General features: G+C 45.4%; 1 protein-coding gene across 1 annotated transcript; it reads left to right on the top strand.

The window, feature by feature from the left end:
* Positions 1-12,826: 12,826 nt before the first annotated feature.
* Positions 12,827-13,777, top strand: LOC127026520 (olfactory receptor 10A7-like). The gene has a single exon (XM_050911823.1). It carries the CDS (start codon positions 12,827-12,829, stop codon positions 13,775-13,777), a length of 951 nt encoding a protein of 316 aa, XP_050767780.1.
* Positions 13,778-14,258: the final 481 nt, after the last annotated feature.

Genomic DNA, 14,258 nt, shown 5'->3' with positions numbered 1-14,258 from the left:
GAGGGGCACTAATAGAGAACATGCTGTGGGCTGGCCCCGTCCTGGGGGCTCCGAGCTGGGGATGCTGCCTGGGAAAGGCCTCTTGTGTGTGGCAGGGGCGTCCTGGGGAGCGAACTGTAGCAGTGCCGCACGGAGTGGGGAGGGGAGGGGGTGCTGCCCAGTAGTGCCTGCCCGCGGGGGGGTTGGAGGCGGCGGGGAGGGGGGGGGGGAAGGTGGGGGAAATCTCCCGTGTTCCCCTGAGGGAAGCCCCTCCCACCAGAAGCGAAAGTGGCTGCTGGGCAGGGAGCCATCCCATTCCTGCAGCCAAAGTGCACCCACACAGGCACTTCAGCCTGCCTTCCTGACACCCTCCCCTGACTTTTCCTTTTCCAGCGGGCCTCATCGGGTCCAAGAGGATACAGGCAGGAAGCCAGTTTTGGACCAGTGAGGAAACCTTGGAAGAAGAGATGGGCATCTTGGGTCTTTATTCTAGACGTTACTGAGCTTGCTCGGAGTAATACACCTGAGGAAAAGTGAATGCCAAAGCTCCAGACCTGGAACGGGTGCTGCTATGGGTGACCTCTGGAAGCCTACATCCAAAGACAGGGTCCCATTTTCTTGAGGGACACCGAGACCTCCTTGTTCACCAGAGGACAGACTATTTAGGTCGAGAGCTGGAGTCACCAAAGTGCACTAGGTAGCTTGTGCACAATCTTGTCAGAGGAGCAGCTGCGGGGTAGCCTGATGTCCATGCGCATGACTGTGGAGTAACAGACATGGTCAAATCCTGATTTGCTTCTGGAACAGTGAAATTTTCTTTTCCTTACCTTGCAGCATTTCATTAAGCCAGGTTTCATCAGTGTTGCTTTTCAGGAATTTTCTTCTCCCGTGTTGATTATTAAAAATGTGCCTTGAAAAACTCTCAGGATTCTTTCGAAGCATCGCTGAGACTTCTGCTGAATATTGAGAGCTTGGTGGTCTGCTTCTGGATATAAACTGTGTTCAGTGCTTGAATGGATGAATGGATGAATTTGATCCTGGGCTCCCTCCTGAACTCAGCCACCTCTTTCCATTCATCAGAGAGACAGTATGGACACCACACTGAGTACGTTTCCATCAGTGCCCCAGCAGTCCCTGCATTTTGAAATGTTCCTTCACAGTGCCCCTCCAATCCTGCAGCGCACACCCTCAGTGACGTGCTTAAAAAGAAAAAAAAGAAAGACAGAAGTAGACCCTCTGGCACCTTGCAACATGACTGTGTCTTAATTTCAGCCTCTTTAAACTGGACAGTTCCTTCAAGAGAAAACACCCAGAGGCATGTATGTTTAAGGGAGACGGTCCCGTGCTGCTATACACAGCTCAACTCATCTTCAAGTATGCCATTAAAAAGCATGTTTCATCTAGGCTTTGGTCAGATGTCCCAAACAGGCCCTATGAATCCTGCCTCGTAGTTAGGGGAGAAGAATAGAGGCCCAGGCATGAATCCCACCCAATTGTTTTAGTTCAGGAGAGTACAATGTATCCAGCTTGGCCTTAAGAATTGGTGTTAATATTGACTTTCTTAGAAATTTATCTATTGACACCAACAACAAGAGCATCAAAAGAGGGCTATGATGTTTGCTGTACCCAGCAATGAATATGCAGTCATTTCAGACACACTTTAATTTCCTTTGAGAAAGTAAAAAAGGAAAATTATGATTAGATACTGGGGGGGGGGGGGGGGGGGGGGGGGGGGAGGGGAATAATCTTATGAGAAATGAGGGTGCCCAAACATTGCAAGAGGTTTTCCAGAGTGGTTGAGGAATCTCTGCCTCTGGAGATACTGAAAATTCAGCTGGGCATGACCCTAAGCAACTTCATTTAAGTTTGAAGTTGAAGTTGGATCTAACTTGACAGTTGACCCTGTTATGAGCAGGAAGTTGGACCAGATGACCTCTGGATGCCTCTTTCAACCTAATTTATTCTATGATTTTAAGTCCTCTTTTTTTTTTTTTTTTTTTTTTTTAATTTGGAGAATCTGTCAGACTATGATCCCTGCAGAACTTCCAGCCTGAGACACACCAGGAGGGATTTGCCTCATGTGGCTGCCTGCCTGTGTATGAATGTATTTATGCATGTCTATATGTCTTAGGGTACAGAGTGAAAGAGAAGAAACAGTGGGATTCACCTCACCTAATTTGTGTATCTGCACAGTAGACCTAAAAACAGTTGGTGAAGTTTCACTTCATTTGGTTGCCTGTCAGTAGGCGTCCAATGCCATGAAAGAAGCCATAGAGTATCCCAGATACATGTATAGGTTTGAAGATATGACACAGGACTTGTGGGAGACCTACACCATCAGAAGTGGAAGAGGAAGGCCAGGGAGGCTGCTCTTTTGCCTAAAATGATCCTAAATGCTTATACCTGAGAGCTGAGCCTATCTAGTACCTTCCACTTGTTGCCAATATGGAGGAATAAACATGTCTAGACCTAGACAAGACATCTGTATTCAAAGGTGACTCCAACCTTAGAAGTATCCGTTCAGATTGTCTGTAAAGACAACTCAGGTGAGATTCACAGGTAGTTACCAAGAGGACAGACATTTATACCTAGATTAAAAAAAATTAGAAAATCTCACCTGACTTGCCTCTCATTACCTCAGTTTCCCCACATTCTCTTCACGGGCAAACACTTCTTTCCTCAGAATGTTTCTTCACTCAACAGAAGAACCAAAGGAAAGTGAATTATACTTCTTCCACTGCTTAGAAACTTTTTTTTCTGAAACTTTTCAGAAAAACAGGTTTTGTTCTGTACCACTGAAAGGGAATTTTACAGATGTGATGTGGCCAATTAGGAAACTTGGATCCTTTCTTCTTTGTGTGTAATTCTGACCAATGTTCTTTAACTGCGCAAGCCAGATTCAGTGAGAACATAACAAGAAATGTCTAACCACAGCATGGGGACCCAATTCCTTCTCCTGGGATTCTCTGATAGTTGTGAATTGCAAATATTTCATTCTCTGGTGCTTCTCCTTTTTTACCTGGCTGCCCTGACTGGGAGCCTTCTCATCATAACAGTTGTAGTGCTTGACCACCAGCTCCACAGCCCCATGTACTTCTTCCCGATGAACCCCTCCATCTCTGACCTTGGTTCCATCTCTGTCCTGGTCCTCAAATCCATGGCCAACTCCACCCTAAACACAAGGTCTATTTCTTACTCTGGATATGTTGCCCAAGTATTTTTCTTTCTTTTCTTCACTCCAGCTGACTTTGCTATCCTCACTGTCATGGTGTATGACCGCTATGTTACCGTAGGCAACCCCCTGCACTGTGAAACAAAAATGAATAAGAGAGCTTGTCTTCAGATGGCAGTCAGTGTGTGGGCTACTGTGCTTTGTATTCCACAATGTACACTGGCATCACTTTCCAGTTAACCTTCTGCCGGTGCAATGTCAATCAGTTCTTCTGTGATGTCTCCCAGCTTTTCTGCATGTCCTGCTCTGACAAGTATGTCCATGAGTTTGGGGCTGTGGTCTTTAGCCTCTGCTTATTTTCCATCTGCTTTATGTCTCTATTGGCCTCCTATGTTCAGATTTCACTGGCAGTGTTGAGAATCCCTTCTGAGGAAGGCCAACATAAAGCCTCCTCCACCTGCCTCCCCCACCTCACTGTGGCCTCTTTGTTTAGTTGTATGGGTAGTACTGCTTACATGAAGCCCATCTCCACCTTCTCATCAGCCTTGGCACCTGTAATAGCTGTGCTCTATTCTGTGTTGCCTCCAATGATAAGCCCTGCTATCTACAGCATGAAAAACAAGGACATTAAAGGAGCTATGAGGAAACTGATTAAAAGGAAACTTTGAAGGAGAAAGGAAGTGTCCCTCTTATTTGCATGACTGAGATTTTCACTTCTTCAGGCCTTCATCGAAAATAGCATGTGGGCACTTCAGGAGACCCTAAATATCTTTGCCGAGCACTACTTGAGATGCTCTGGGTAATTCATTCAAGGCGTTGACGCTTGTTGCACTCTGCATTTTCCCTACGCTTTGAAATATTTCATGTGGCTGGCCCTGATCCTTTCTAGCCAGAGTTAAAACCTGAAGTGTTTTTGCGAGGCACCTTTAACCAGGCACTTTTGGTGACCATACTTAATCTCATGTTTCGTGTCTACATTTCCATATCTCAACTGCACGTCTCATCAAAACTCATGAAAATCTTCATTTTTAGAGGTAAAACAAAGGGCATTTGAAAGATTCAGCTGGTTTCATCTTAAGATGTATGTGTAAATCATTTATCAGGAGTCCTGGCTAACCGGGGAGGTCCCAGTTGACTGGAGGTTAGCAAATGTGATGCCCATCTACAAGAAGGGCCAGAAGGAGGATCCGAGGAACTACAGGCCTGTCAGTCTGCCCTCAGTGCCAGGGAAGGCTATGGAGCAGATCATCTTGAGTGCCATCACACGGCACGTACAGGATAAGCAGGTGATCAGGCCCAGTCAGCATGGGTTTATGAAAGGCAAGTCCTGCTTGACTAACCTGGTCATCTCCTTCTATGACAAGGTGACCCACTTAGTGGATGAGGGAAAGGCTGTGGATGTTGTTTACCTGGACTTTAGTAAAGCCTTTGACACCGTTTCCCACAGCACTCTCCTGGGGAAACTGGCTGCTCATGGCGTGGACAGGCGTACTCTTTGCTGAGTAAGAAACAGGCCCAAAGAGTTGTGGTGAATGGAGTTAAATCCATTTGGCAGCCGGTCACAAGTGGTGTTCCCCAGGGCTCAGTATTGGGGCCAGTTCTGTTTAATATCTTTATCATTGCTCTGGATGAGGGGATCGAGTACATCCTCAGTAGGTTTGCAGATGACACCAAGCTGGGCGGGAGTGTTGATCTGCTGGAGGGTAGGAAGGCTCTACAGAGGGTTCTGGACAGGCTGGATTGATGGGCCGAGGCCAGCTGTACGAGATTCAACAAGGCAAAGTGCTGGGTCCTGCACTTGGGTCACAACAACCCCATGCAACGCTACAGGCTTGGGGAAGAGTGGCTGGAAAGCTGCCTGGCGGAAAAGGAGCTGGGGGTGTTGGTCGACAGCTGCCTAAATCTGAGCTGGCATTGTGCCCAGGTGGCCAAGAAGGCCAATAGTATCCTGGCTTGTATCAGAAACAGTGTGGCCAGCAGGACTAGGGAAGTGATCGTCCCTTTGTACTCGGCACTGGTGAGGCCGCACCTTGAATACTGTGTTCAGTTTTGGGCCCCTCACTACAAGAAAGACATTGAGGTGCTGGAGCATGTCCAGAGAAGGGCAACAAAGCTGGTGAAGGGTCTAGAGAACAAGTCTTACGAGGAGCAGCTGAAGGAACTGAGGTTGTTTAGCCTGGAGAAAAGGAGGCTCAAGGGAGACCTTATCGCTCTCTACAACTGCCTGAAAGGAGGTTGTAGCGAGGTGGGTGTCGGTGATTGAGTCACCATCCCCGGAGGGATTTAAAAGACGTGTAGATGTGGTGCTTAGGGACACGGTTTAGTGATGGACTTGGTAGTGTTAGGTTTACGGTTGGAGTCGATGATCTTAAGGGTCTTTTCCAACCTAAATGATTCTGTGATTCTGTGATAAATGGGCAGACAAATTGCCTGATTCACAGAATCGCAGAATCACACAGAGTCACAGAACGATTGAGGTTGGAAGGGACCTCTGGAGGTCATTTGGTCCAACTGCCCTGCTCAAGCAGGACCACCTAGAGCCAGTTGCCCAGGACAGTGTCCAGATGGCTTTTGAATACCTCTGAGGAGGGAGACTCCACGAACTCCCTGGAGAACCTGTTCTGGTGCTCAGTCACCCTCACAGTAAAAAAAGTGTTTCCAGATGTTCAGATAGAACCTCCCGTGTTTCAGTTTGTGCCCACTGCCTGTTGTCCTCTCACTGGGCACCACTGAAAAGAGCCTAGGTCAGGTTGCTCAAAGCTCCATCCAACCTGACCTTGAACACTTCCAGGGATGGGGCATCCACAACATCTCTGGGCAACCTGTTCCAGTGTCTCACCACCCTCATCGTAAAAAATTTCTTCCTTATGTCCAATTTAAATCTACCCTCTTTCAGTTTAAAACCGTTGCCCCTTGTCCTGTCACTACAGTTCCCTGGTAAAAAGTCTTTCTCCACCTTTCTTATAAGCCCCCTTTATATACTGAATGGATGCAAGAAGGTCTCCCCAGAGCCTTCTCTTCTCCAGGCTGAACAACCCCACCTCTCTCAGCCTTTCTTCATAGGAGAGGTGTTCCACCCCTCAGATCATTTTTGTGGCCCTCTTCTGGACCCACTCTAACGGATCTACGTCCTTCTTTTACTGGGGACCTCAAAGCTGGACACAGTACTCCAGATGAGGTTGCACGAGAGCGGAGTAGAGGGGGAGAAACACCTCCCTCAACCTGCTGGCCACGCTTCTTTTGAAGCAGCCCAGGATACGATTGGCTTTCTGGGCTGTGAGCACACATTACCGGCTCATGTCCAATTTCTCGTCCACCAGTATCCCTAAGTCCTTTTCCACAGGGCTGCTTTCAATCCATTCATTCCCAGTCTGCGCTGATTCTGGTGGTTGCCCCAACCCAGGTGCAGGACCTTGCACTTGGTCTTCTTGAACATCATGAGGTTCACATGAACCCACTGCTCCAGCCTGTCAAGGTCCCTCTGGATGGCATCCCTTCCCTCTAGCGAATCAGCTGCACCACTCAGCTGGGTGTCATCTGCAAACTTGCTGAGGGTGCACTCAATCCCACTGCCTATGTTGCTGATGAAGATATTAAATAGTATTGGTCCCAGTACGGACCCTTGAGGGATACCACTCATTACTGGTTTCCACCTGGACATTGAGCCATTGACTGTAACTCTTTGGATGTGGCCATCGAGCGAATTCCTTATCCACCTAACAGTCCAACCATCAAACCCATACCTCTCCAACACAGCGGCAAGAATGTGGTGGGGGACTGTACCAAAGGTCTTACAAGAAGTCCAGGTAGATGACATTGGTAGCACTCCCCTTTTCCACTGATGCAGTCACTCCATCGTAGAAGGCCACTAGATTAGTCAAGCACGACTTGCCCTTAGTGAAGCCGTAAGAATCAACATAAGTTTCTTGTGTAAGTCTGGGGTCTGCGCAGAGCAAAAGTAGGAAAAAGAAAAAAAGAAAGGAATAAAAGTCAGCAGGTCCAAAGCTGACACCAAGGATTTGGACTTCACTCACCACCAAACATAAGGACAGTTATAATTCTCCTTGCTTTACTCATATGAGAAAGTGAAGCATGCTGCCTCTCTCCACACCCCCCCTCTTCTCTCTCTCTAGTGCTCTCAGAGACTTCTATCTTTAGTCAGCCATTCTTGCTGTCAGTTTCTTTAACCTGTACTTGGATAATCTTCTGAATTCTGGGGGACCACCTCGTCAGAGGAATTCCTGGGGAGATAGCCCCTATTTGATGAAACTGAGAGTTGCTAAATTACTAAAAGACTAAAGGTATGATTCTTTGTTCGTAGTAGAAATCCTGGTATACCAGCAACTGCTGGCAAGGTACCCAATAACAAAATTCATATGCTTGCACGTCCATGTTCCTGTATTTTATTTTCTGTCAGGTAAGAGACTGAATTTACAAATATCATGATCTGTGCGCGTGCCTCATTGTGAATTTGGACCGTTTTATCTCAGCATCATTAGTGGCTCAGAGAAGACCTTGGCAGTATGCTATGCACAGTGCATGTAGGCTAGCCCGCAACAGGGACCGCAAGCTCTGAACAGAAGTCTGGCCATACACCTACCTCTGGTGGCCTGAAAACACTTCCCGCTGTGTCCCACAAAGACAGGAAAGATAAAAACTCAGTTTTGGCTCATTAGCTAAGGGATTTATAAAGGAGGGTTGCCTTGTGCTCCGACTGGCAATGAATAGGTAGGCTATATTTACAATTCTGTAAGTAACTAACTGTTACAGTGAGTGATCCCTGACACTCAGGCTAAGGGGCTGCAAAGCAGCTGGTGGGGGAGGAGGTAGAGGAATCGGGAGCAAAGCTGAGCCCAGGAAGAAGGGAGGGGTGGGGGGAAGGTGTGTTTTTAAGATAGGGTTCTATTTCTCATCATCCTACTCTGATTTGATTGGTAACAAATTAAATCGATCTATTTTTCCCTAAATCGAGTCTGTTTTGCCTGTGACCATAACTGGTGAGTGATCCCTCGCTGTCCTTGTCTCGAGTCACGAGCCCTTTTGTTGTGTTTTCTCCTCCCCATCCTGCCGGGGGAGGAGGAGTGAGCGAGCGGCTGCGTGGTGCCTTGTTGCCAGCTGGGCTTAAACCACGACAGTCCTCAATGTCTTCTTTGCTTTAGTTTTTGCCATCAGCGTCTGACGGGCCTTTGTGATGCCTCCCAGGGAATCCCTCATTGTAAGGTAGACCCTTAAAAGTCCACCAAGAGGACACTTAGCTTTTTATCAAATTTTTCCAACAGTTTTCTCTTTCTATGCATGTCTGCCTCAACAAAAAGGAACTTTGGGGTTTCCAGGATGACCTGAGTGCACTTAATGGTTTGTGTTGTTCTATCTGTTATCATTCAATGACTTTGGTTTTGTAGGTACGCTTCCTTCTCTATCAATCAGGTCAGCTTCAATGTCTAAAATTTGATGGTGGGAAACCCAGCAGGGACTCTGAAGTCCCCAACTATCTCACTTGGGAGTTTCTTTCATAGTGTACAAATAAGTATGTGTACATCTATACGTATGTATCTCTATATCCTAACTCCTCAATCCCTGGTGCTTTCAGGAGTGGTGCTTGATTCAGGCTGATGTTCCCAGAGCCTGCTACTTCAACCATTTGTGCCTGAAGGCCTACAGCTCCTGCGTGAGGCAGGCCTTCAGGCTCTATTGTGTTCCCTGGGGGACAGGTTACACGGCCCAGAAGTCAGTGGGAGAACTAGCACAAGTGAACTGCACAGAAGTGAGAGCTATAAACAACTATGGCATGCCAGATGCAGCGTGAGTCATTAAGGTCATTGTCCTGGTTTCGGCTAGGACAGAGTTAATTTTCTTCCTAGTAGCTGGTATAGTGCTGTGTTTTGGATTTAGTAGGAGAAGAATGTTGATAACACACTGATGTTTTTAGTTGTTGCTAAGTAGTGTTTATACTAAGTCAAGGATTTTTCAGCTTCTCGTGCCCAGCCAGCAAGAAGGCTGGAGGGGCACAAGAAGCTGGGAGGGGACACCATCAGGACAGCTGACCCAAACTGGCCAAAGAGCTATTCCATACCATATGACATCATGCCCAGTATATAAACTGGGGGGAGTTAACTGGGAGGGGGGATCGCGGCTCGGGAACTAACTGGGCATCGGTCAACGAGTGGTGAGCAATTGCATTGTGCACCACTTACTTTGTATAGTTTAATTCTTTTAGTATTGCTATTGTCATATTATTATTATTATCATTATCATTGTTTTTCATTCCTTTCTGTCCTATTAAACTGTCTTTATCTCAACTCACGAGTTTTTTTTTTCCTGATTCTCTCCCCCATCCCAGGGGTGGGGGGGCAGTGAGCGAGCGGCTGCGTGGTGCTTAGCTGCCGGCTGGGGTTAAACCACGACAGTCATCTTTCCACTTGCTGTGTGCACCTTCTGCCTGTAGGTCTGAGTCTCTTCCGCAAGCATCTGGAAACTATGGAGAGAGGCTGCCCGTGTTTTGAACTGCCGTGTGGAACATAAAAACACTGAGATGGCAAAATAACTGTGATAAAAGCAGTCATTGTCTTCTATTCTACGTAGACAAGCAGATACTGAACACTGAGTAAAATGTCTAAACTAAATAGTGTTAAACTAATAGCCTTCTGATCTCTTCTGTCTTCTAGGTATGGGATGTCAGTATTGATGATAATGTTGATTGTGTGTTTCTAAAATATGTAAAAGCACAACTGAAGCATGTACTCATGTGCTGAAGAAACTGCATTTAGTGTACTTAGAGAATAACAAATTTTGGCTGGTCTTCCTTAGCGACTGAATTACTGAGAAAGAACATGCATCGCAAGCGGGGGACATTTCAGAGGAAACCTTGCCTTAAGACAGCAAAAATTGAGGTGTTTAAACATTTCTTGTTGTCAGTCTGTTCCAAAGGGACCATCAACGATTGGTTGAAACTGATATCTTCTTCATGGAAATAGACGGGAAAGATCATGTGAAATAATCAAAGCCAAAAATGGAAAACCAGATCTTTTAACTGTGAAAATAAGGTACAAAGGCAAGAAAAGTGAAATGAAAGCAATTCAAATGGGGAAGAAAAGAAGTTTTTGTACTCAATGACCAAATCTTTTAATTTCACAGAATTTGCTTCTCATCTGGAAAAGAGAGATTGACTAAATTTAAGTGAAACATAACTATGGAATAGCTACTCAGAACTTTTTTTAGGTTGGTACTAAGTACAAATTTAATTCCAGTAATTCCAATCAAATCTGATTTTTGTTTGTTTTCCTACTGTAATTGATAGGAAATGTCCAGTAATTGTATTGATTTTTTGTTGTTGTATGAAAGAAAGGAAGGAAGCAAGGAAAGAAGGAAGGAAAGGGAAAAAGGAGGGGGAAAAAGGAAATGAGGGAAGGGAAGGGAAGGGAAGGGAAGGGAAGGGAAGGGGATGAAAGATTCAAAGTTAACAAGTAGTCAGTTAAGACTGAAGATTCAAATGTGAGTAGCTAGAATTGAATGAAACCTCTGCTACAAGAGACAGCACTGCCCCTAAAGGCAATCAGTCCAATTAGACACAGGCAGTAGGCTAGATCAGACTAATTCTGTCCTTTGAATCACACATCCCTTGATGCTTTCAGCTATTTTTCAGACCTTTTTGGTTAACAATTGATCATCAGCTGGCTCAGGATGCACAATTCATAGTGTTAGACATCTAAGACATGTCTAAGTCTGAAGGAGTCACTCTGTTCCCACTTTACAGACAATGGAGGGAAAGTTGACATTCAAAATAGCATTTCATCTGCTGTAAGTATATAATTAGCTTGTTACCTCCCATTGCCCATAGAGGGAGCATTAAGTTCTGAACAACCAACTATGACATTTCTAAAATCAGCTGAAATCAATCCCACCCATAGGGGAAACAGGGATTTCAAGAGACTACTTAAACCTGGAGTAAGTCGTGTGTCAGAGGTAGCTCAGCTGTTCTCTTCTTGGCTAAAAAAAAAAAAGATGCATTGAGGTCTCTACCTTTTCAGTTGTATCCAATTCAACTAAATTGAAACAACTTTAACGAATCCTTTTCTTCTTCTCTGTGAGGCTAGTCTTTGGCAACTGGCATTTATGATATCTGTGTGAAGGGCAAGTAAATTCCATTTATGATGCTTCGGAGAAAACATGCCTGACGTTCCATGGAATATTTCATGTGCTAATGTCACAGATTATTCAAGCTGTGGCAGGAGAGCATCTGCATTTAAATTACAATTTAAAATCTGCAGTGTAAGCTGACTGTAGGAGTCATCAGCCCAACACTGTCCCTAATGTAAGAAAACAAAGGAAATTCTTGTAGTGAAATTTACATGATGCATTTTGGAGGCACTGGATGGCAGAACTGCTGAAGGTAGGACACTTACTTCAAAATGCTTGTTGTGAATACATAAAGCAAATCCAAGGAAGAACTAAGACCAGAACTTAAAGGTCCTCATAGCCACTAAACAAGAATTACACAAAGTGAGAGTTGTTTCTGAGAGGTGTTCTGCATTAGGGAGTAAAATGCTAATCTAGCAGTAAAACAATGACTGCTGTGAGTTTTATTGACTTTAATTAACAGCTAATGACCAAAGCAATAGTCTAAAACTTTCACAAGGGATCAAAGAGCAGAATTAGGTAGATTCTACTTCAGCTACATGGATCTAACAAGTTAAGAAAACTAGTGTGAATGTGTGCCATTACAAACTGCAGGGAATTTTTAATGTCATTCTCTATTCTGTTATGCACAGGTTGTATTGAGCTATCTCTCAAAATCTGGAGCTTCAAATAACACAGTGTTCTCTGATTATTCCTTCTTCCTTTGCCTGTCTACAGACAGAGTTTTGTTTTGGCTTAGTCTGCTGCTGCTTTCTTTGGTCTGTGGGTGTTTCAGTTGCCAGCTGGGCTTTCCTCCAGTGACAGGAGTTGGTTTAGGTCTTCCCTTCCTAGCTTCTGCTTGCTCCATTTGGGGGTGCTTTCCCTGTAGTTGGGCTCTTTGAAGTCTTTCTGTCCCACTGGCAGCTGAGGAAGGCTGTGCATATGAGCCAAAGCCTCCCACAGCCTGAGCTGCCTTGGCTTTCATCTAAGGTTGCGTTCCTCTAAAGCTAACGTCAGATGTCTTGGAGGAAGGCTGTCTGCCCTGCCAGTCCACTCAGTAGAAAAAACTAGGTCCTGGCAGAGCGTAAGCAGGTGCTTCTAAGAGGAGCAGGACCCACTGCACCCCAAGGTAGCAAAATGCTTTTGCTTTCTTTGGACTGTGGGTGTTTCGGTTGTCAGCTGGGCATTCCCTTCAGTGCAGAAAGCTCCTATGGAACCAGTTGGGACCACAGGCCTGACATTCGGGGGGAGCACATGTTCTCAGCAATTAACCCTACACCCATAACGGAGCCAACCCTTTAATGCCAACTCCTCACAGTGTATGCTTGGTCACTATCCCAAACTATGAAACTTAGAGAGCACTAACATCATGCGCTTTCAGCACGCATAGCCATTGCCTTCTTACTTTGTTCAGCTAAGCCAGTTCTAGAGTCACACCCTTCGATCCAGTGGCTCTCCAGAGATTCCCAAGAGACTCCTCACTTGTGTAACTGGCTGAAGCACCGAGACCTTGGTGCAGTGACTACCCGTCTGACAGTCTGTCCATTTGATTCCTCCCAGATGAAGCCAACAGAAGGACCAGAACTAGGAAACCACACTCTGCTGACTGAATTTGTCCTCTCTGGATTGTCCAACCACCCAGCACTGCAGCACTTGCTGTTCTTCACATTCTGCTTGATTTACACCATCACCATCATTGGGAACCTTCTCATCTTCATGGTCACAGTACACCCCACCCTCCGCATGCCCATGTACTTCTTCCTCCAGGTCTTGTCCTTCCTGGATATTTCCACAGCATCGAGTGTTGTTCCCAAGATGCTGGTAAACTTCCTGTCAGAGGACAGGAGCATTTCCTACATGGGCTGTGCCACGCAGCTCTACTGTGTGATTTTCTTAGCAGCCACTGAATGGTACATTTTGGCAGCCATGGCCTATGACCGTTACGTGGCCATATGCAACCCCCTTAGATATGCAATCATCATGAACTGCAGAGTTTGTCATTCCTTGGTCCTGCTGTCATGCTGCAGTGGTAATGTTGTGTCTGTGGTGCAGACAGCTTGGGTGTTCACATTGCCGTTTTGCGGACCCAAGAAGATTAACTACTTCTTCTGTGATATTCCCCCACTCATCATGCTCTCCTGCACCGACACCTCTTCATATGAAAAGCAGATCATTACAGCCACAGTGCTGGTCATCTTTGCACCATTTTGTCTCATCCTGGTATCCTATGCCTGCATCATCTCCAGCATCCTGAAGATTTCCTCTGCAGAGGGCAGGCACAAGACCTTCTCCACCTGTTCCTCACACCTTATTGTTGTAACATTGTACTGTGGAAGTGGGACCTTGATTTACTTACAGCCCAAAGCCAATTACTCTCAAGACGCTAAGAAAGTCCTAGCTCTCATATACACAACCATAATTCCCACATTAAACCCCCTGATTTACAGCCTGAGGAATAAAGATGTGAAAGAAGTACTAATCAGAATGATGGCTGAGCTGATGAAGAAATAAATCTTTTCTTGTCCATAAATATGTAGTTTAAAAATGTTATTTCCATTTTTGGTGAGTGTGTAAGGTTTACTAGCTCACTGCAAACACCAGAAACAAAGAGATGTTTCATACTTGAGAATATTTTGTCCTTATTCTTGGCTTCAGAAGCAAATTATTTGGAATTTCCATTTCCATTTCTTCCTTGGGAGTAAGAAATGTATACCAGACATTCCTTCTAAAACAGAGCAGCCAAAGACCACCCCACTTCCCACATCTTCTTCAGGTATTCAGGTTAGAAGTTCTCACTTTCATTGCAGGAGCTCAGTTGCCCCTCTCACTTAAGAAATATTCTTACAGGCTAAGCATACCCAAATCGATAGTGAGTAGGCGTGTTGCTGTGACTTTTTTTTCCCTTGTTACATGGTTTCCATTCCTTCCAGCAGAAAAGAGATCCACTGAATGAAAGTGATAAAGAAATTACTTCATTTCTTTAAGAGACTCA

Source organism: Gymnogyps californianus, chromosome 28, assembly GCF_018139145.2.
Source record: "Gymnogyps californianus isolate 813 chromosome 28, ASM1813914v2, whole genome shotgun sequence".
In the NCBI taxonomy this organism is placed as follows: domain Eukaryota; kingdom Metazoa; phylum Chordata; class Aves; order Accipitriformes; family Cathartidae; genus Gymnogyps; species Gymnogyps californianus.
This window is presented reverse-complemented; position numbering and strand designations above follow the sequence as displayed.

Coding starts and splice junctions, on each gene's coding strand:
- LOC127026520 (XM_050911823.1), top strand. CDS start 12,827: ATGAAGCCAACAGAAGGACCAGAACTAGGAAACCACACTCTGCTGACT.